At 41.3% G+C, this 23,335-nt stretch overlaps 1 protein-coding gene across 1 annotated transcript in view; it reads right to left on the minus strand.

Annotated features, from left to right (window-relative positions):
- The window catches only part of LOC134222493 (aminopeptidase N-like), a 33,770-nt gene extending 10,874 nt beyond the window's left edge, over positions 1-22,896 (minus strand). Inside the window, exons 1-2 of the mRNA XM_062701644.1 lie at positions 22,788-22,896; positions 22,062-22,723 (exon numbers count right to left, since the gene is read on the minus strand). Coding sequence (XP_062557628.1) covers positions 22,062-22,696 — 635 coding nt within the window. The 5' untranslated portion in view covers positions 22,697-22,723; positions 22,788-22,896. The remainder of the gene's footprint in view (positions 1-22,061; positions 22,724-22,787) is intronic.
- Between the last annotated feature and the right edge of the window lie 439 nt (positions 22,897-23,335).

Below are 23,335 nucleotides of genomic sequence, written 5' to 3' on the forward strand. Positions count from 1 at the left end.
ACCCAAAGGCCTTAATTCCGGGGTTTTCTTGGATGACCTAAAACATATTCTGTGAACACATTCTATTATTTGCAGCATCGCTGGAGCAGGTTGAATACAAAGAAAACTTTTGATGAACTCTACCACAACATTCATGTTTGTCAAAAATGTTACAAACCAAAATACATTAGATCTCACATGAAACAATATACTCAAATATAACAGCTCACTAGCGCCGCATCTTGGAACAAATGCTCATTATATTGAGCACCGCTTTGTAGTCCTAAACATGCTGATCAATGTTGCCGAATACAACAAGCAATATTTCAAACATGCAAGAATATTGCAAGTACACTAGCGCCGCCTGTTTGTAAATTTCCTAATTATTTATTCCGTCACATGATAGACCATTCCTACCAGACGAACTTTGTTAAAGACGTCATCTTTACAAATCTCAAATTTGTGCGATAAGAATATTTACAATGAGGAAAATTCCATATATCGGAATTACTTGAGTAGTCTAGAATAATGAATTCAAATATACCACCACCTAGCGATCAAGCTCTAAACTAATCAATGACTCATGTCAAAGCACACGCCTTCCTGTATAACCTTTTTGAAAAGGTGCAGTTCAAAATGGGTAGGATATTCTGATATAAGTAAAATAAGCATGAAAAATCACTGTTATTGTACCCTTTTTTACGAAAACCCCTCCCCGCTATGTACCCGCCCACCTATAATCAATCTTTGGTAACGACCTGAAAGATGATTAAATTATCTTTCGAAACAGCCCCAAAAATCCAAAATTGGTCAAACATTAAGAAAGTTATAGCAATTTCAATTTGGGGTCAATTTGACCCCAGAGCACAGACAACGTAAGTTTTTTGAAAAAAGTACACTGTAGCGCATATTTTCAAGATTTTTCAAGCGAATTTGCACCTAGGAGACAGATCTCGGCGAGTTTTATCAAACTACCAAAAATTAGGAGAATCGGTTGAAAACTAAAAAAATGGCAGCCACTCAAAGTGACCTGGGGTCATATTGACCCCAGAGCACAGACAAAAGGTTAAAAAGCACCTGAAAAAAAAATGGTTTTGAAACCATGCGGAGTGAGATGCGCCAGTGGATGGGTTAAAACGCGCATGTGCTTATCGTACTGATTTTCATTTTAATTGCCTACATTAAGGCAATTAACCGAATGTTTCAGCTGTTTCGATCATACGAAATGAGCATGGGCGTAATGCCCCACACCGACCTCAGAAGTTTGAAGGCCCATAAAATCGTTTTAAAACCATTTTTTGACGACGATTTCGTGTGGAACATAAAGAACACGAGTAAGCAGCATGGCTCATGGCTCAATTATTAATTTATCAATGTATAACAGCGACAGAAAGACTAAATTCCACCGAGCTAGAATTGCATCAAAACACGCAAAAATCGTTTTTTCGAGTTTTTCATGTATAACTAGAGAAAAATCATGAAATATATGTATCCAATGGCAATATTTTTCATTGCTTTATCGTATAGACTATTGAAAATAATCAAAATGGGGATATTTAACCTTATTCAGGGGTGGCGCGTTTTAACCCCTATGGGCGTGCTACCCCCACTTCCCCTAGTTAAGTCTCCCAGCTATAGATATCACAACGCTGATATTATTTGAAAAGGTCTTATTTGTAAGTTGTTAGTTTCATGTACTCGAAAAATATTCTTGCTTGGATGAAAACAAAAATTTCTGATTGTTGATCACAATCTGGAGACCTATCATGAACTGTGTGGGGTATGAGTAAGTCACCATCAGCGTGCGATTATACATTAATACCTCAGCTTACCGATCAGTGCGCAGCAAGCCATGACAGGGCCTCTTCTGGTCAGACCTCAGTGGCGTGCACACGCACCCACGGAGAACTGCTGTCATAACAGTTCGCTCCGGCCATTTGAGGCCACACATTTTAGCGATCCTGCCAGGTTATTTGTTGGATCCTGACGCTTATTTCAAAAGGTGAGTTGAATTCAATTTGTTTCCCTTGTCATAAGACGAGTTTATACCATCCCATTGAATTCCACCACTTAATTGTATCTTGACAGATACGTATTTCGACCTCAACAGTAAGGCCGTCTTCAGTGTCTCGTACTTGACTCGTACTTGAAGCTCAACATAATTTTCTTATCAATTTGTTTATTTGCTGATGTGTTAAATTATTTGATGATTAAAAAAAACACAAAAAAACACGCTGCAAAATGGATTGTGGTTTGGAAAATCACAAAGCGCGTCTGGAACACCGCTGGAAAATGGATTGTGGTTTGGAAAATCACAAAGCGTGTCTGGAAGACCGCTGGCAAATGGATTGTGGTTTAGAAAATCACAAAGCGCGTCTAGCAGCATCGCATATTGCTTGTGACCCTCCCACATTGGCTTTTAGAATTTGGGATTTGGATTGGATTTGAATTAGATTTGGATTTGGAACGGATTTAGATAGGATTTGGATCGGATTTGGATTAGATTTTGATTGGATTGGATTTGGAATGGATGTGAATCGGATTTAGATTAGATTTTGATCGGATTTGGATTGGATTAGGATTGGATATTGATTAGAATTGGATTGAATGTGGCTTGGATTTTTATTGGAATTGAATTGAATTTGGATTGTTTGGATTTCATTGTATTTGAAAAAATCTCAACCTTTAAATTTGTGGGACAAAATAACGACAAAGGTATGAATCAAGATTCGTCTTTCGCAACCCATCATTGATCATCCCACGACCTCCCTGGGAGTCACGGCCCACAGTTTGGGAACACATGTTTTAAGCAGTTGTCAGCAAGTTCAACGTCGATATATTGAAGGTCAGCTTACTGGTATTACTATTTATGAAGCTGATAAATGGATTTAATGGACGGTATAAGATATTTGGATTATTGCTACAATATAAAATGTTTCTTGTGAGATCAAAACCATAACACTAGATACCAATTTAGTTTAACATTTAAACGATACAACCTATTGACTTGCATTTCGTTGTTCTGCGATTGAAAACCACGATGATCAGACATATTTATTTTGGAGTTCAGTTTTCAAAGGAAATTATCGGTTTCTCAAAAGCAATATGTTCATCTTCGTCTCGCGTAAATAACTTAAAAACTCAAAGGTGCAGCTCAATCGGGTTGTACGCAAAGATGACGTTGAACTACGTAGCTGTATATAATGTACAGGTTTCCGACTTTTCTGTTCGATGAGACCAAAGCAAGCGTTTTTCAAGCCCAGAGTGAATCTGTTTTCGTTGTTTATCCTGTGCTCCTGAGATTGAGTGAGCATTGCGATCCTTAGTGATGTATATTATTTATAGACCAACATTTGAAAAGGGTGATGAAAATAAAATTTTCAAATAATCGAGGATGAACAACACTCTTAAGCGATCACATATCCAATTTATCAATTGATAAAAACTCGTTAGAGAGTAAGTATTGTTCGATAATTGTATCTCGATTCGAACCATTGGTAAGTGCTACTTTTTGAACTTATTTTTCTACATAACACCAAAACACAATGCCAAACATCCGATTGTACTTCATTGTTGACATTAAATTGGTATTAGTTAGGTTTACATCTGAATGATAATCAATTCCAAAAGGACCGCTGTACCGCTGCAACCGACGCAAACTGGAACAGAGACTAAGCACTAAGTCAGTCTTAAAGCTCGGTGCCTCATTACAGAAAAGCCCATCGTAAAAGCTGGGCTGTCAACGGCGTTTGGCGGTCAGTTCATCCTATGGAGGAAGTCAGAGTTGACGCGATGCAACACGACGCGACAAAGAAGTTTGACAGTTTATTGATAACAATTATATTAATTATTATTCCTTCAAGTGAGTTGCGTCGGACTTTGCGTTTACTCCGGGAGACACCTAGGAATCGCCAAAACCGAGCCGAAGAAAGTTTACCAGAACTGATAACAATAGACGTGAGCGAGAAGCTGTCGTCAAACGCCCCCAAGCTTTCGAGAGAAAACGCGCGTGTAACTTCGCGGAAATGAACTGCATCAGCTTAAAGCCCTCTAAGCTGCAATAACTTGACGTCTATGCTGGCTTAAGGTTTCCAGTCAGCCTTACGACGAACAATGGCGCAGAATCCAGAGATGGCGAGATCGATTCTTGATCCGATCTAGGATATTTTCGGGTTGGAAACATTCTCGACATAGTGTATCCATTGACTTTGCGACACAAGATGGCAAAGATGCAAAGGCAGGCATAAAACTTTCAAATAATGGCTAAAGAAATGGTAATAGATCGTCAAGTTGAAAAGCAGGCCAAGTTTCAGTAGTGTAGTGTAGTGTAGTAATGTAGTGCTATGGAAGAAAAAAATCATTGCGTTCTATGCTAGAGGATTTTTTCCCTGTTTTTTAATGAGAGAAGAAGGGAAATGTGGGGTTTGAGTAAGTCACCATCAGCGTGCGATTAAACATTAATACCTCAGCGTACCGATCAGTGCGCAGCAAGCCATGACTCGGCCTCAGTGGCGTGCACACGCACCCACGGAGAGCTGCTGTCATAACAGTTCGCTCCGGCCATTTGAGGCCACACAAACTGTATCATGAACTGTTGCAACTGCACAGAAACAATATATTTTATATCTGATTATGTTTTAAAATTCTAACAAAATATGTTATTTTTATGATAAAATTGTAACAAAATATGATAGTTTTTTGTTTCCAGTAGTGTAATTTTTAATAGAATTTTAGATATTTTAACAGGATAGGTGCAGGATACCATGTTTCTAACAAATTTTGTTACAAGAATTTAGTATAACATAATAATATAGGTTGATATAATTTTGATATGACCTTCTAGTCGGGCATGTAGTGAACCATCAAATGGCATAAGGTGTCCAAAGTGGCTCCCGCTTGCCTACAGTCTGATTAGTCCAATCAAGCGGTATTGATGCCTTTCTCGCTCGATCAAAATGGTTGATAAACATATATGAAAAGTCTTAAATAACAATCGGTGAATAAGACTTATTTCTCATATTTGTTTATACGCGATGAACCGGCCTAGGGTCGAAAATCTCGTAAATAAAGGGAATTCAATTCGATTCAATTAACATTTGTTTATACCCATTGTTATAATTGCTGGCGGATGCGGATGATGTTAAGTCCGGAAAATGTGATGAGGTTGTGCAATTGCACAAATCGAGTTTCAGTCATAGCATACAAACTTGAATATTGGCCAAAACTTTTGAGCCCATAGTGAGATCGGGCCGATTTTTAATGTGAAACAATGGGACAGGATTCCTCGTTGAAGTAATCGGTTCAGGATATTGTCTATGCGAGCCATCGCTGGAACGTCGCTGAACCGTCGCGTCGCTCAACCAGCGAGCGCTTTCCAGTTTGGTGCTGCGGCGACGCATTAAATTTGCCTGCGTCGCTGGAGCACTTACTGGAAAGGGTCACCACCAGCGACCAGCGACGTTTCAGTCGAGCGACGTAGTTGAGACAAGTTCATACATGTTCTTGATTTCATCTGTATCGACAATAAGTTCTCGAAAAATGAGCGAGATTTTTTTTTACACACACTCGGACACACATGCACATACACACACAATATGGGTTTTCTGAAAAATTTCGTATAAGGTACACTGGGGGAAGTGGAAAAAGGGGGTAAGTGTAAAAATCGACTCGAAAAATTGGAATTGTACATACTTTACAGTTTTTACAACATCATAACATTATGCAAGAATATACTTTGATGCTCACACTAATACTATGTTGAAATTTGTATAATACATACACTAACACGGTTAACGCTATAACTGTAATTTTAGGTTTCGCGAAAAGTTGATTTTTGCATTCATAAAATCAATTCTCATTTGCACCAATTGTTCTTTTTTCAAGTGAATTTATATCACAGGTGACCATTATAATACAATTAAACTAAACCCATTCAATTGATAGTGGTTTGTACCAAGAAAGCAAATAATTTAAAGGTTTTACACTTACCCCAGGTTTCAAACACTGCGGGGGAAGTGGATAATGTTCTAATTACGTAATTTTTTTCTTCCCTCCAGGGTTTATTCCGATAGCTATGAATCTTAATATGTTCCTTCTTTGTTATCATTGTGGTTCCAGTGGTGATTGGACTCATATAAATGTGAAAATGCCTGATAAATCCACTTATCGGTATTGATGCCTTTCACATGTTTTACATATGAAAAAAATGTATAAGAAAGGTAAAAATAGCACTTATAGGTAAATATATTGTATAATTCACATTAATTTTTATTCATAACAAGTTTCGCCGTTGAATGCATTTTTTTTTGCGTACAAATTGGTTAAGGACAAATGCTTAAGAATAGCTGATAATTTTGTACGTGCTTTGCGCACACACATACATACAAACACGCACATACAGACATCAGCTCAATTCGTTAAACCAAGTTGATTAGTTTCCCATTTTTCCTTTAAAAAGTTCATCTTTGGGGCGAACATATAGACTTTACGTACACTAAGTGTTCGAGAAGGAAAACCAGCCCTCCGCTAGCTATAACGAGAATTTCTTGAGGATCTATTCCGTTAAGGTAATGAAATTATTCCACAAAAGATACTCAGAGCAATTATCGTATTGATTTTAGTTATATGTAACTACTCATCACTATTGAAGGTCAAGGTAACATGGGTTTTCCGCTTACCCCATCCCACTAGGGTAAGTGGAAAAACAACTCCTAATTTTAAAATCTATTTCCATAAATTTTAAGCGACCAAAATGGTATGAATTACCGCACAGTTGGTGCAAAATTGACTGTTTTTGATAGCCCATTTTGAAAGAACGCATTTAAATCATTTAAACTGGTTTTACACTAATTCAAACATGCACTATCGATTTTTCCTTTTCCACTTCCCCCAGTGTACCTTACTAGAAAAGCAAAAAAAAAAAAACGGTGGTGAGAAAAAACAAATGTTTCCAGTTGTCAAACTTTCGAGTGCTTCCCGTTTTGAAGCCAGCTTAGACTTCTATCACCCAATCAATAAGTTAGCCTTTTAAAATTATTCTTTTGAATAGTATGATTCTTCATATAGATAGAAATGCAGTTGACCTTTCCCGTCAAAAACTGTATCTCGTTTTATTGTCTCAGTCGATTCTTTGGCTTATTTGAGGTCAACTTTCCCAAAGAACCCATACTTTTTTGAGCATCTTACAAATCTTACTATTAAATCGATAACAAAAACCGAAAAAGTGCTGCACGTGTGCAAGCACTTTTTCGATTTTTGTTTCAAATTTTAAAATATTAAAAATATGCGTTATTTAGGAAAGTTGACCTTAAATAAGCCAAAGAATCGATTAGGCAAATAAAAAATTTTGACAGGAAAGGTTAATTTTTGCTGAGCAGTTCCGTTTTTGTCATTCAAACACTTTTCAACAAGATTTACGAATTTGATTCGACTTAAAAAAATCTGAAAAGAATTCTACTAGTGTTGATTTTCTTCATATGGAGAGCATTTCGCAGTGATTGGTATTTTATTTGTATTTTATTTTATTTTTGTATTTTATTTGTATTTTGTTAGATCCAACTGACCGAACATGGTCTTATTGAACATCTTATAACTAGGAAACAATATTACTCATTAATAACTGATTTCATCAACTCATTAACAACATATTAATAACAGATTTCATAATTGCACAGCACACAAACATCAATATTTTTGAGCAACTTACAAACAATGACAAAAATAAAACTTCATTCTCCTTTTTAGACGTTACATAATTCATACAGACACATTTACAATTACAATTTTACGGTTTCCAAGTTTCGTTAACTTTATTCACAAATTCGCGGCAATTTATACCTTTAGGCCAAGTTGAATGATTTAGTGCCAATGCTTTTTGTTCCATAGTTAAAACAACCTTGAACGATATATAATCCATTTCATTTAAATTCTTCCATTTCGGCACAAGCTTAACCACGTTATAAAAAGTCGTCATTGAAGTGCCAAGGCAACGGGATACCATTAGCCGTACATCGTTTTCAGTAGCCCTATTATCGATGTTAGATAAATACAGCGAGAACGTTTCACTTTCCTTCTCGGCACATTGTGATGAGCAAGCTATCTCATTAGAACATTCATGATGACTATAAGTAGACATGGGTGTGGAATGCAAACACTGAGCGGCGGTAGCTGGTTTCTCGACGATGTCAGCAAGGTGAGCGACGGTACGTTTCAGTTGATCAATTTCGCTTTCCAATGAGCGGTATGGTTCGGTGTTTGTAGCGACATCCATTGGTTCGGTTATAGTGACAGCGTCCGATTTCCTTCGCTCCCTGATCTTGCAGAATATATCCATGCAGATGTTGCACATCCAAATTATATTTGTGGATAAAGCATACAGATCAGTTTCTGTTACTCCAACACAATCAGCGTGAAACTTCTTAGCACACAACCCTTCACACACCGTATGGAGATCAGTCTCGGTGATAGCGAGAGAGCATTTCTCACAATGCATTGTCATGGTTTTATAAAGCAATGGTCGACGTGACAGCTGTTCAGAAACGGATATTTTGGGAAATTAACGGGCACAAACGTGAAACAATCAATTAATGATGACACTTTTTAACAAAACGTTCAATGGACTTGACTTTAACACAGGTTGTCTAGTTTTTAAACGTCTTCAACACGTTAAATTCAGCGTTCTAGAGAAAGCAACGAACAACTAACAGCCCGTACGGTATCAGAGACGTATAGACGTATAGACGGTATGAATGTATGATTAAAATTGATTATTTTAATTTCTAAACTGATCCAAAATTATTTATCAGATCACTTTTTACAGGTAAACTATCCAAGTACAGTATTAGATAGATTACGCAAACAGAGCTAGTGTTACCAAATTCAGCATACGGATCTTGCAAATGTTTCACGTTTTATACCAAACACTTTCAATCGCGCATTAATTAATCTGCTCTACCGACCGCACAGAACAGAACAAAATATACTAAAATTTTGCCAATGGTCCGCGTCCTACACATAACACGTTCAATTGTGCACTCGTTCAATACGAAACACGCTCAATCACACACCAATTGATTTATTTTTCGACTGCAAAAATACAGAACTTTACTCAATTTGCATTTCGCGAATGTTACGCGTTCTATTTGGGACACGTTCGATCGCGCATTAATTAATTTACTCCCTCACATTCACAATACACACCAACATCAAAACCACTATCACGTAAGTTCTAATGAAATCTCAAGCTGTATGGTAAACAAATGTTGAGCTGATTGGATTATCAATCTTTTACTATTTAAAAGCGCATCTTTCTAAAGTCAGTTTGCGGCATTGGGATATTGACCATTTCATGTGAGCGTGCGAGGAGGATCCTATGTTAGTGATGTAACGATTTAAAAAAAATCCATTCTGTCAACTGATTGTCATGTACCCTAAAATGGGTAAATGCATGTCAAAAAGTGCACTGTCAAAAAGTGTAACGTCAGTAAAACGTTAAATACAAAGAATAAACTCCGTAGAGCTCTTCTTCTAGTTCGAGCGATCAAAGTGAAAACAACGCTTTGTTCCACCCGATCATCATTCTAAACCGTAAAAGTGGCGACGAGGATTATTTTTTGCAAAGGACCTTTCAGTGCAGTGTTGCAATTACACTCGCTTGCGGTTTTCGCTGGATTTTGGATACTGTGGACAACTTTTCGGCAACGCTGTTAATTCGATACCGACTGGATTCATTGCGGTTCAAAATACCAAACGCTTTTCAACCTTGGCGATACTAGCGAAGGACGCTCGCTGGGTATACGCTGGTTCGCTGGTGCAGAAGGCAAGGAAGGGACAATTTTACGACGCTGTGTCGAATTACGAAGTACGACGTTCGCTGGATTTAACCCTCCGGGCATCAGAGGAGCTACTATTGGTACCATTCCGACGTTCGCAGGGTATATGCTGATGCGGAAGGCATAGATCGAAACAATTTTAAGACGCTGAGCCGAAATACGACGACGTTCGTTGGATTTGTCGCACCGGGCTCCAGAGGATTCAATACGGGTACCATTCCGACGCTGGTGAGTGGAAGCGAAAACGGTCTGGAAGAATAGGGTGAGCCATTTAATTAATTTTCTTTCCATTGTTTTGGGTTAACAGTGCCAATTGCTTTCTTTTGTTTGCTTTTGGTGCTCCTGCGGGTACTGCTCCTCATAGATTGGCACAAGAGTATATTAAATCAAGAAATTACAATGCTAATTATAAAGCCGATAGAAATCGAATGCCGGTGAAAAGTAGGTTGGGTTTCCAACCGCAGTATATTGATCGAAATAGTGGCTATCAATATCGAAATAACAGGTATAAAAACAATTTCCAAAAGCCGAGGTCTGTGGATTGGAGACGACGGGCAGATCAATCAGTTTCCGATCCACGTTTTTGTGATTTCTGTAGGATGCAAGGTCCGCTGAAAAGGAAATGCTACAAATTGAAAAATATGCGCAAGGATTCCGTACAACTTTTGGAGCAGATGAAGCCAGGGACCTCAGGAACTAATGTACCGGATGTATCAGAGCTGTGAAACAGGATGACGACCCAGGATTCAGAAGAGAGTGACGATTCTGATTCAGGTGATTTTCAGTGCATGAATGTGGTGTCCCTTAATAAAATTAGTGAACCTTGTCTTGTGAATGTTCGTATTGAGGATAAATTCGTGGAAATGGAGGTTGACTGTGGTTCCTCTGTTTCTGTTATAATTAAAACACAGTATTTTTCGCTTTTTAATAAATCTCTACAAAAGTCTGCTAAAAATCTAGTGGTAGTAGATGGAGCAAAACTACAAATAGCTGGCGAAACAGATGTAACAGTAAATTTAGCATTAGCATTAGCATTAGCATTGAGCAATTCGCACAAATTCGTAGGTGGTACAAGCCGAGACTATTGTACGTTACCACAGATATTGATTTGGGACTAATCACTATCTCTTAGATGGAAGCAATGCACTCTCCAATAGTCGAGATCTGTCCTGGCCACGTCCTTGCGAATGCTGAGGAAGGGGAAGGATGGTTAGTTAGACACCTACTTAAGAAAGATGCAGAGAACTCTACGACCTCTCATAGGTGCCACGGGAGATTTTGGGATTGTGTGGAAAATTATAACAGTAGGGATCGTTTTGGTAGAACGTGAAACACAGAAAGAACTAAGATAGAAATACAAAGTAGGAAAGGGACGAGCCTGGAATTGAACCCACGACCTCCTGCTTATAAGGCAAAAGCGGTAGCCACTAGACCACCGATGCAACAGATGTAACAGTAAATTTTAAGATAAAAACTGAAAAATTGAGGCTTTTGGTGTTAAACTGTAAAAATAAGTTTTATCCTCTATTGTAGCGGTTCTCAACCTTTTCATTGAGAGGTACCCCTTGGAGCTTTTGCATTAATTGAGGTACCCCCTATTTTTGTCTGTGAATGCAAATAAACTTATAAGAACTTATAAGAAATATGGTAAATAAACCTTAAAACTAACGGACTATATGGATCTCCATGAAGTAGAAAGTCCGTGAAACTTTCCAAAACAAATTTAGTTTATACATTCACTTGTAGGAAAGGAAGGCTCCACTTGAAAGGAGGCCTTTTAAAAGGAGACTTAGGAACTGCTTGAAAAGAGGCTTCCGAGAAACGTAGAAGGAGGGTAACAGCTTCCTACAGCATTTTCATGTCTATTAAGCAGTGTTGGTAAAATCACTCATAAATCTTAATCAACGATCAGCGATCGAAACCGTCTGCGATTTTAAAGGAATGCATCACGTTTGAATTTTTCATGCTAAAAAGCATCATTTCACTCATTTGCCAAAAAAAATCATTTTGGTTTAAAAACGCATTTGAAATCAATTTGGAGGCAATTTATTGCTTATACATAAAAGAGTGTCTAATATTTTATGCGACAAACGTCAATTCACTGTTTTTGATTTGAATCATCCATGAGTTTTGAGATTTCGAGTTTTTACTAACACTGCTATTGAGGGCTTTCGTGACTCTTGAATGGAGGCTTCCGGGCCTCTTGAAAGGAGGCTTCCGGGCCTCTTGAAAGAAGGTTTCCGGGACTCTTGAAAGGAGACTTCCGGGCCGCTTGAAAGGAGGCTTCCGGGCCTCTTGAAACGAGGCTTCCGGGCCTCTTGAAAGGAGGCTTCCGGGCCTTTTGAAAGGAGGCTTCCGGGCCTCTTGAAAGGAGGCTTCCGGGCCTCTTGAAAGGAGGCTTCCGGGCCTCTTGAAAGGAGGCTTCCGGGCCTCTTGAAAGGAGGCTTCCGGGCCTCTTGAAAGGAGGCTTCCGGGCCTCTTGAAAGGAGGCTTCCGGGCCTCTTGAAAGGAGGCTTCCGAGCCTCTTGAAAGAAGGCTTCCGGGTCTCTTGAAAGGAGGCTTCCGGGCCTCTTGAAAGGAGGCTTCCGGGCCTCTTGAAAGAAGGCTTCCGGGCCTCTTGAAAGAAGGCTTCCGGGCCTCTTGAAAGGAGGCTTCCAGGCCTCTTGAAAGGAGGCTTCCGGGCCTCTTGAAAGGAGGCTTCCGGGCCTCTTGAAAGGAGGCTTCCGGGCCTCTTGAAAGGAGGCTTCCGGGCCTCTTGAAAGGAGGCTTCCGGGCCTCTTGAAAGGAGGCTTCCAGGCCTCTTGAAAGGAGGCTTCCGGGCCTCTTGAAAGGAGGCTTCCGGGCCTCTTGAAAGGAGGCTTCCTGGCCTTTTGAAAGAAGGCTTCCTGGCCTCTTGAAAGGAGGCTTCCGGGCCTCTTGAAAGGAGGCTTCCGGGCCTCTTGAAAGGAGGCTTCCGGGCCTCTTGAAAGGAGGCTTCCGGGCCTCTTGAAAGGAGGCTTCCGGGTCTCTTGAAAGGAGGCTTCCGGGTCTCTTGAAAGGAGGCTTCCGAGCCTCTTGAAAGTAGGCTTCCGAGCCTCTTGAAAGGAGGCTTCCAAGCCTCTTGAAAGGAGGCTTCCGGGCCTCTTGAAAGGAGGCTTCAGGCCTCTTGAAAGGAGTCTTCCGGGGCGCTTGGAATGAGGCTCCCGGGCCTCTTGAAAGGAGGCTTCCGGGCCGCTTGAAAGAAGACTTCCGGGCCTCTTGAAAGTAGGCTTCCAGGCCTCTTGAAAAGAGGCTTCCAGGCCTCTTGAAAGGAGGCTTCCGGGCCTCTTGAAAGTAGGCTTCCGGGCCTCTTGAAAGGATGCTTCCAGGCCTCTTGAAAGAAGGCTTCCAGGTCTTTTGAAAGGAGGCTGCCGGGCCTCTTGAAGGGAGGCTTCCGAGCCTCTTGAAATGAGGCTTCCGAGCCTCTTGAAATGATGCTTCCGGGCCTCTTGAAAGGAGGCTTACGTCCTCTTGAAAGGTTTTCGGCCTTCTTAAAATGAGGCTTCCGGGCCTCTTGAAAGGAGGCTTTCGGGCTTCTTGAAAGAGGCTTCCAGGCCTTTTAAAGGAGGCTTCAGGGCCTCTTGAAAGGAGGCTTCCGGGCCTCTTGAAAGGAGGCTTCCGGGCCTTTGAAAGGAGGCTTCGGGCCTCTTGAAAGGAGGCTTCCGGGCCTCTTGAAAGGAGGCTTCCGGGCCTCCTTAAAAGGAGGCTTCCGGGTCTCGTGAAAGGAGGCTTACGGGTCTCTTGAAAGGAGGCTTCCAGGCCTCTTGAAAGGAGGCTTCCAGACCTCTTAAAAGGAGGCTTCTCCGCCTCTTGAAAGGAGGCTTCCGGGCCTCTTGGAAGGAGGCTTCCGGGCCTCTTGGAAGGAGGCTTCCGGGCCTCTTGAAGGAGGCTTCAGGCCTCTTGAAAGGAGGCTTCCAGGTCTCTTGAAAGGAGGCTTCCAGGCCTCTTGAAGGAGGCTTCCGAGCCTCTTGAAAGGAGGCTTCCGAGCCTCTTGAAAGGAGGCTTCCTGGCCTCTTGAAAGGAGGCTTCCGGGCCTCTTGAAAGGAGGCTTCCGGGCCTCTTGAAGAAAGGAGGCTTCCGGGCCTCTTGAAAGGAGGCTTCCGGGCCTCTTGAAAGGAGGCTTCCTGGCCTCTTGAAAGGAGGCTTCCGGGCCTCTTGAAAGGAGGCTTCCGGGCCTCTTGAAAGAAGGCTTCCGGGCCTCTTGAAAGAAGGCTTCCGGGCCTCTTGAAAGGAGGCTTCCGGGCCTCTTGAAAGAAGGCTTCCGGGCCTCTTGAAAGGAGGCTTCCGGGCCTCTTGAAAGGAGGCTTCCGGGCCTCTTGAAAGGAGGCTTCGGCGCCTCTTGAAAGGAAGCTTCCGGGCCTCTTGAAGGGGGCTCCGGGCCTCTTGAAAGGAGGCTTCCGGGCCTCTTGAAGGAGGCTTCAGGGCCTCTTGAAAGGAGGCTTCCAGGTCTCTTGAAAGGAGGCTTACAGGCCTCTTGAAAGGAGGCTTCAGGCCTCTTGAAAGGAAGCTTCCCGGGCCTCTGGAAGGAGGCTTCCAGGCCTCTTTAAAGGAGGCTTCCAGAGCCTCTTGAAAGGAGGCTTCCGAGCCTCTTGAAGGAGGCTTCCAGGCCTCTTGAAGGAGGCTTCCAGGCCTCTTGAAGGAGGCTTCCAGGCCTCTTGAAAGGAGGCTTCCAGGCCTCTTGAAAGGAGGCTTCGAGCCTCTTGAAGGAGGCTTCCAGGCCTCTTGAAAGGAGGCTTCCAGGCCTCTTGAAGGAGGCTTCCAGGCCTCTTGAAGGAGGCTTCCAGGCCTCTTGAAGGAGGCTGAGCCTCTTGAAGGAGGCTTCCGAGCCTCTTGAAGGAGGCTTCCAGGCCTCTTGAAGGAGGCTCTGAGCCTCTTGAAGGAGGCTTCCAGGCCTCTTGAAGGAGGCTTCCAGGCCTCTTGAAGGAGGGCTTCGAGCCTCTTGAAGGAGGCTTCAGGCCTCTTGAAGGAGGCTTCCAGGCCTCTTGAGGAGGCTTCCGAGGCCTCTTGAAAGGAGGCTTGGAGCCTCTTGAAGGAGGCTTGGGCCTCTTGAAGGAGGCTGGGGCCTCTTGAAAGGAGGCTTCCAGGCCTCTTGAAGGAGGCCAGGCCTCTTGAAAGGAGGCTTCCGAGCCTCTTGAAATAGGCTTCCGAGCCTCTTGAAAGGAGGCTTCCGAGCCTCTTGAAAGGAGGCTTCCGGGCCTCTTGAAAGGAGACTTCCGGGCCTCTTGAAAGGAGGATTCCGGGCCTCTTGAAAGGAGGCTTCCGGGCCTCTTGAAAGGAGGCTTCCGGGCCTCTTGAAAGGAGGCTTCCGGGCCTCTTGAAAGGAGGCTTCCGGGCCTCTTGAAAGGAGGCTTCCGGGCCTCTTGAAAGGAGGCTCCCGGGCCTCTTGAAAGGAGGCTCCCGGGCCTCTTGAAAGGAGGCTCCCGGGCCTCTTGAAAGGAGGCTCCCGGGCCTCTTGAAAGGAGGCTCCCGGGCCTCTTGAAAGGAGGCTCCCGGGCCTCTTGAAAGGAGGCTCCCGGGCCTCTTGAAGGAGGCTTCCGGGCCTCTTGAAAGGAGGCTTCCGGGCCTCTTGAAAGGAGGCTTCCGTGCCTCTTGAAAGGATACTTCCAAGCCTCTTGAAAGGAGGCTTCTAGGCTTCTTGAAAGGAGGCTCCCAGGCCTCTTAAAAGGAGGCTTCCGAGCCCCTTGAAAGGAGGCTTCCAGGCCTCTTGAAAGGAGGCTCCCAGGCCTCTTGAAAGGAGGCTCCCAGGCCTCTTGAAAGGAGGCTTCCGGGCCTCTTGAAAGGAGGCTTCCGGGCCTCTTGAAAGGAGGCTTCCGGGCCTCTTGAAAGGAGGCTTCCGGGCCTCTTGAAAGGAGGCTTCCGGGCCTCTTGAAAGGAGGCTTCCGGGCCTCTTGAAAGGAGGCTTCCTGGCCTTTTGAAAGGAGGCTTCCTGGCCTCTTGAAAGGAGGCTTCCTGGCCTCTTGTAAGGAGGCTTCCTGGCCTCTTGTAAGGAGGCTTCCTGGCCTCTTGGAAGGAGGCTTCCTGGCCTCTTGAAAGGAGGCTTCCGGGCCTCTTGAAAGGAGGCTTCCGGGCCTCTTGAAAGGAGGCTTCCGGGCCTCTTGAAAGGAGGCTTCCTGGCCTTTTGAAAGGAGGCTTCCTGGCCTTTTAAAGGAGGCTTCCTGGCCTCTTGTAAGGAGGCTTCCTGGCCTCTTGTAAGGAGGCTTCCTAGCCTCTTGTAAGGAGGCTTCCTGGCCTCTTGGAAGGAGGCTTCCTGGCCTCTTGAAAGGAGGCTTCCTGGCCTCTTGAAAGAAGGCTTTCTGGCCTTTTGAAAGGAGGCTTCTTCGCCTCTTGAAAGGCATCAATCTACTGATCGCCATACATATTCTGTACAAGACAAAGTTTTGAAATAAAAAAAAACCCAATTGTCAAAACTTTATCAGTAATATTGAATAATAATTGTGATACATCCGCCATTATGCCCTTTTGTTCGAGGTACCCCCTGGTACCCCCAGGGGTACATGTACCCCAGGTTGAGAACCGCTGCTCTATTGGGACGATCATGGCTAGACGTATTTATTCCTAGCTGGAGAAATTACTTTTGCAACTCTCTACAAGTAAACAACATTTTAATGAATGAAAATAATGATACTTTAGTTCGCGGCATTCAACAAAAGTACAAGCATATATTTTCTAAGGATTTGACATCACCAATAAGTGGTTTTAATGTCGATCTGGTTTTGAAATCAGACAGACCAATTTTCAAAAAAGCTTATAATGTTCCTTATCGTTTAAGGGATAAGGTCATGGTTTACTTAGATAAAATAGAAAAAGAAAATGTCATCACTCCAGTACAGACCTAGGATAGGATATGACAACTCAATTGAGACTGCCTTGTTGTTGTTTAGTCGGTTGCTCTGACGAGGTGGTCGCCAGTGCAGCCAAAGTAATTTGGTACAAAATCTTCCAAATATTATGTATCAAAATTTGATGTTTTTCTTCCCGTTCCATCCACTATTTATGTAAGAGAAGTGAAAGACTAACAGAGAGAAGTTTTCGCTACTGAAAAAATGACTTTTAGATCGAAAATGACGGAAAGGTGAATGATAATGCTTTAAATCAACAGTTTTAAACCTGTACAACCCTTGAAAATAATTTATATGGCGTTTGCGGTTCAATATAAATTTATTTCTTACCAAAAAAGTGGAACTCAAACATTTTCGTATTTTGCTTAAAATCAACTTTAAAAACCTGCAACACGGCCAAACTAACAACATGCTTCCCTACGGAAAACGCGCCGCTACCAATCGAAGTAATCGATTGTCATATTCAACCAATCAGCAACCGGTACGATTGTGACAGCAAATCGGTACGATTTTTACTGACTATTTGTCACATCCTATCCTAGGTACAGACAAATGAGTAGTGCCAAAGAAAAATAATGACATCCGACTTGTAATAGATTGCAAGGTTTCGGTTAATAAGGTAATTGTACCGAATAGCTATCCATTACCCCCATTACCAACAGCTCAAGATTTGTTTGCTGGATTGGCGGGTTGTAAAATGTTTTGTGCTCTAGATTTATAAGGCGCGTACACCCAGCTATCTCTTTCTGAAAATTCAAGAAAGTTCATGGTGATAAACACAATTAAAGGTTTATTTACCTACAACAGATTACCACAGGGGGCTTCCTCTAGTGCTTCCATTTTTCAGCAGGTAATGGATCAAATTTTAAAAGATTTAGAATTTGTGTACTGCTATTTAGATGACGTGCTTATTGCTGGAAAAATTTGGCCGATTGTTTACAAAGACTTGAATTGGTTCTTGAACGACTATCTAATGCAAATATTAAGGTAAGTTACGACAAATGTAAGTTTTTTGTTACAGAGCTGAATTATCTTGGGCATATTATTTGAAAAGATTGTTTAATGCCTTGCCCTGATAAAATTGAAACAATTAAAAATGCAAAAAATCCCAGAACTGTAACGGAACTCAAATCTTTTCTGGGTTTGATAAACTATTATCATAAATGTATACCGCGTCTTTCTTCTAAGTTGTATCACTTGTATAATCTTTTAAAAACCGATGTTAAAGTTATATGGAACGAAAGTTGTGAAAATGCATTTGATGAAAGTAAACAGGCATTACTGAAAGCCAATATTTTGGAGTTTTATGACCCAAATAAACCAATAGCAGTAGTGTCTGATGCATCTTGGTTATGGCTTAGGAGGAGTGATTGCGCATATTATTGACGACGTAGAAAAACCGATTTGTTTTACGTCATTTTCGTTAAACTCAGCCCAAAAGAACTACCCAATTCTCCATCTGGAAGCTTTAGCATTAGTTTCTATTATCAAAAAGTTTCACAAATTCCTCTATGGCATTTTTTTTATGTGTTTACTGACCATAAGCCACTAGTAGGTATCTTTGGTAAGGAAGGAAAGCATGCTATTTATGTCACAAGATTACAAAGATATATTTTAGAGCTTTCAATATATGATTTTAAAATAAAATACAGGCCATCTTCACAAATGGGGAATGCGGACTTTTGTTCCAGATTCCCTTTAGAGCAATTAGTGCCTAGTGAGTATGATACAAATATTATAAACAGTTTAAACTTTGGAAACGAATTACCAGTGGAATACAAAAAAATAGCAAACGAGACAAAGAACGACTCATTTCTGTAACAAATTATTGCTTACATCAAGTGTTGTTGGCCAAAAAGTCTTGACAAGCGTTTTGTGAACATTTTTTCAAATCGGCATGATTTAGAAATTGTTGACGAGTGCTTGTTGTACCAGGACAGGGTAATCATACCGCAATCAATGCAAAAGGTAGTTTTGAAATTATTACATGCCAACCACGGTGGCGTAGTAAAAATGAAACAGTTAGCTAGACGATTTGTATACTGATTTGATTTAAATAAGGATATTAAAAGTTTTGTCACTCATTGTGATGCATGCAATGGAATGGCGATAGTACCAAAATCAAAAATGAAGTCTCACTGGATTCCAACAACAAGGCCTTAGTGCATATTGATTTATTTTATTTTCAACATCACACATTTTTGCTTATGGTAGATAGCTTCTCAAAGTGGGTGGAGATAGAGTGGATGAAGAGGGGTACAGGGGTACTTTTGTCAACTTTTTGGTAAAACAAGGAATAAATGTTCTAAAGAGTCCTTCGTACAATCCTGCCATGGTCAGGCAGAAAGACTTGTACGTACTGTTAAAGAGATTTTGAAAATGTTTTTACTTGAACCAGAAGTTAGTGAATTGGATCTTGAGGATCAGATTAGCCTATTTTTAATTAATTTTCGTAACTACTGTACATCAAGTGATTGGCCGATTCCCATCGGAGAAGATTTTTTTTATGCTCCGAAGACATTAATTGATCTTATCGATCCAAAAAAGAGTTATAAACATTATCTGAAACCCGAAGTTGTACCACAAAATCCTCCAAATCAGCTGCATGATGATATAAGCAAACATAAAAGTGTTTTACTTAATGGTAACACTGATCGTCTGCAAAACCTGATAGCTGGTGATGAGGTGTGGTATAAAAACCATAATCCTCGGAACCATGCTAGGTGGATTAAGGCAATTTTTTTAAAGCAAGTTTCTCAAAATGTCTTCCAGGTGGAAATTTCAAACGTTCCAATAAACGCACATAGAACACAGCTTAGGCCAGCTGCTAATCCGGACTCGATGGTTCGATCGAATGTAACATTTTCGGCTCAAATGGCGGAAACGGCAATTCGAAATGGCAGCGATCAAGATGAAGAGGAGTTCCTAGGATTTCCTGATGAAGATGTCAGGATCCGAAGAGAAAGAGCGAAATCGATGGTGGACGACCCACCTAGCATGCCACCAAGGCGTTCTAAAAGAAAAAAGTCATGAAGACTGATCCGAGTTATGTATACTAGTGAAATTGATCTGAAGAAGAAAACTGAATTGTATAATTTTACAATTGTATTTAGAATTAAAAAAAAAATTTTTAATTATGAAAAATTTGTATATAAGCTGTAAAACTTTAAGGGGGAGAGCTGTTATGTACCCTAAAATGGGTAAATTTAATTCAGCGTAAATGCACTGTCAAAAAGTGTAACGTCAGTAAAACGTTAAATACAAAAAATAAACTCCGTAGAGCTCTTCTTCTAGTTCGAGCGATCAAAGTGAAAACAACTGTTTCCTGATTATTACCTGACTCCGATATCCTGAGAAGACACCGACGATTCCATTCCGCTTTGTTCCACCCGATCATCATTCTAAAACGTAAAACTGATATGGCCAATGTTGTTCATTCAACCAGTAGCGCACGCTCTTTCCACACGTCAATATATTTGATAAGGCTAATAATTCTCCAAGTAGGTTTATTAGGTCATTCGACTGATTACGTTAATTGATTTATCCGACCGATCGACTTATTTAGCCAGACAGTTTATTTGGCATATTTATTTATTAGGTATGATAAGTTATTCTGATATCGGGTGTACTTGGCTTCTCGATGTCTTCATTCCATCTAAGATATTTTGGAATATCAACCGTTTAAACTTTCTGCGCTAGATGATTGTTCGTACATTCGTTCAGTTCTGTTATCACGCAGAGCATTAGTTTTCTTTTTCAAATGATAAACTGATTACAGCTTATATTTCAAATACTTCAACCCATCTGCCCATATAATCAGTATTTAAATCTAAACGTTTAATTATTTACGCAAGTAGAATTGTTCAATCAATTTTAAGGTCCATGCGGTTCTGGTACAACAGCACCCATGCTCGAGTGTTAAAAGGATCGTTCGACAAATCAAACCAATCGGCAGATTGATTCTTCCTGATTAGGGTAAGACGGTATAATGCGCCCCACCTGGCCAAAACGCCCCCCTTTGATTTCTAGAAAACTATAACTAATTAAGGGTCAAAAACAGTTGGTACCTATAAGTATTTGTAAACCCATCATACTATGTGAATGTGGAAGTATTTTTGTATTACACAATGAAAATAATAGCAAAATACAAAAAGTGACAGTTTTGATGTAACTTTTTATGTTTGTTTGCTCAACATTCTGGAGCGACGCTAGCATACTGTCCGCAAAACTTGCACGGGAATACTCAGTTGGGCAACAAAATAACTTTCCTCAGTGGTTAATATGATATAAAATTGCTTCCATCTTCAAAAACGTAACGATTTTCGAAAATATGTTTAACTGGCCAAAACGCCCCAGTGTAGGCAGGACGATATGCCCTTACCAACTGGACACAAGCGCGGCGAGCTTGCAGCAGTTGCTTAAAATTGTATGGAAATTATTGAAATGTAAATAAAACCTGATTAAATGGACTTATGTTGGTTTTTTAATGTCGAGCACACTAGCATTTGTAACCTTTTTATTATGGGATTGATGAAATACTAATGAAGGGCTATGGAACGTCTCTGGCTAAGGTGGGGCGTATTGCCCAGGCACCTTTTGAAATCCATTTTTTCACGACTTTTCAAAAAAGCATTATAACGTGTTATCTGTAATATTTTTATATGACTACTCACGGGCAATGTATTTGCGACTTCTTGCACTACTAAATAACACAAAGTTTGCATAAATTGCGATGAAAAGTAAAAAGTTATCAAGGTTTTGCCTTAGGGGGCATATTATACCGTCTTACCCTACTTAATTTGACAATAACAAAAAACTTACATTGATCATGTTTACATAAGGTGCATAAAGAAGTTTATTAATCAATATGGCAAAGAAATTCCCAGAAATTGGAAAATTTCTGAATTTCTTGAGGGTGTACTTCGAGATTGCGTTGCTTTTCAAAGTCATGGCCAAATAATTGTGTTTTCACACTTGCATGAAAACCTTCAACATTTTTTTCTTCATTCCACTGGAACAGGTATCAGTTTTATCTCGTGCACACATACAGGAAACATTTCGGTTCCACTGTGTTGCAGTAATAAACAAAGCAAATACTGGTGGTGCCCATACCCTAAACGTTATAATTACGAAATGGACCATACGGTAGACAGACGAAACTCTCTTTGATTGATGCGGTGATACAATTTCTTCTCGCCCAACAATCGATGGCATTGAGTGATTTGGATATAAACACATTCACTGATAAGATACCTACAGCGGTGGCAATAGAAAACCGTTATGATAATGACAAATGGCGCCGTCAAGATTTTGGTAAGTTTACCAACATTTTGATGCTACGAATTGAAATGCAACGATAGCCTAACACGATCTTCAACAATTATAGCTCACATACCCTTCGTAAATATCCAGTGGCAGATTGTTCGACAGCACCGTGTAATTTGATCCGTGAATAACCGTCAAACCGATCGGGGCTCGAATCCCCGGCTCATCGTAGCAGGGAAACGCATGGCGGGCATCCGTCGAGGAGAATTGCGTCGTGGCAAGCCACCGGGTTTTGCCTTCGTCATCCACATAGGACGATCGATAGAATCCGGCGTTGTCCTCCCGTAGTTCGCCGTTGTATTCAAGCTCCAAAAAGTAAGTTCCATTGAGGATCACTTCTGGCGGCGTCACTGTTACAAACTCGCGAGTTGGATCTAGTGTGAAGCTAGAATTGTCATCCAGGAGCACATGATCCGTGCCGTTCGCGAGCCGGGACCAAAGTTTGACGTGCGTGATGGTGGTTTTACGATAATGCACGGTGATACTGCTGTTGCCTTCGTCCTTCACGACAAGCTCGATCTTCACTTTACCATCGAATTGGAACTGCCGCGCGCTGCCGTCCTCGTGAACGTACGTGGTCAACTCGAGGTCGTACCGCACCGGGTAGCTGTTGTTCGGCAGACGGTAGTTTTCGCCGTCCACCTGGGCGCTGGCGGAGCACGCCAAACACAGCACCGCGAGCGCTGCCGGAGCCAATTTATCCATCCTAGCCGTTCCGCGGTCTTTTGAATACTAATCAACAAATGGGAAGCAGTCAATAAATTGCTCAGTGCAAATAAAAATCGGTTGTACCTACTCCCACAAATCGATCCGTTATCTCTTATTTGCGGGTGCTGTGTTGTTGTTGATGATGGTGCTTTTTGTTCAAGAGGCATGGTGTCACTTGTTCTGCTCTTGTTGCTGATTCTTGGTTGTTCCCTACGTCGTCGTCGGTTTGGCCTTCGTATGTTGCCTGATGTGATGGAATTTCATAAATCTGGGATCTTTATGATTTTTGTTACTTTACTTATACACCAAATGGTTTAACGAAAGGCTATAGTGCGGTTTATAATCTGAAATAAATATTGATCTTGTCGTCTTGATACCTTGCACAGCATAGAAAAAGTGGAGATCTTATAGTACTTTTTCTCATTTTCATTATTTTCAGTTTAGTTAAACGTGGAACAACTATTGCTGTGAACCTCTGTGAACGGCCCTTATCCACAGGATTCATTTATATAGATTCGAAAAACGGAGGTTCGAGTTGTACATTTGAATTCATAACGAATTCACTTTTGTAGGAGAAGTAAAACAAATTTTATTTTTTTCCATATAAACAAAAATTGCCTTTGCGTCACCCCTAAA

Source organism: Armigeres subalbatus, chromosome 1, assembly GCF_024139115.2.
Source record: "Armigeres subalbatus isolate Guangzhou_Male chromosome 1, GZ_Asu_2, whole genome shotgun sequence".
NCBI classification, from domain to species: domain Eukaryota; kingdom Metazoa; phylum Arthropoda; class Insecta; order Diptera; family Culicidae; genus Armigeres; species Armigeres subalbatus.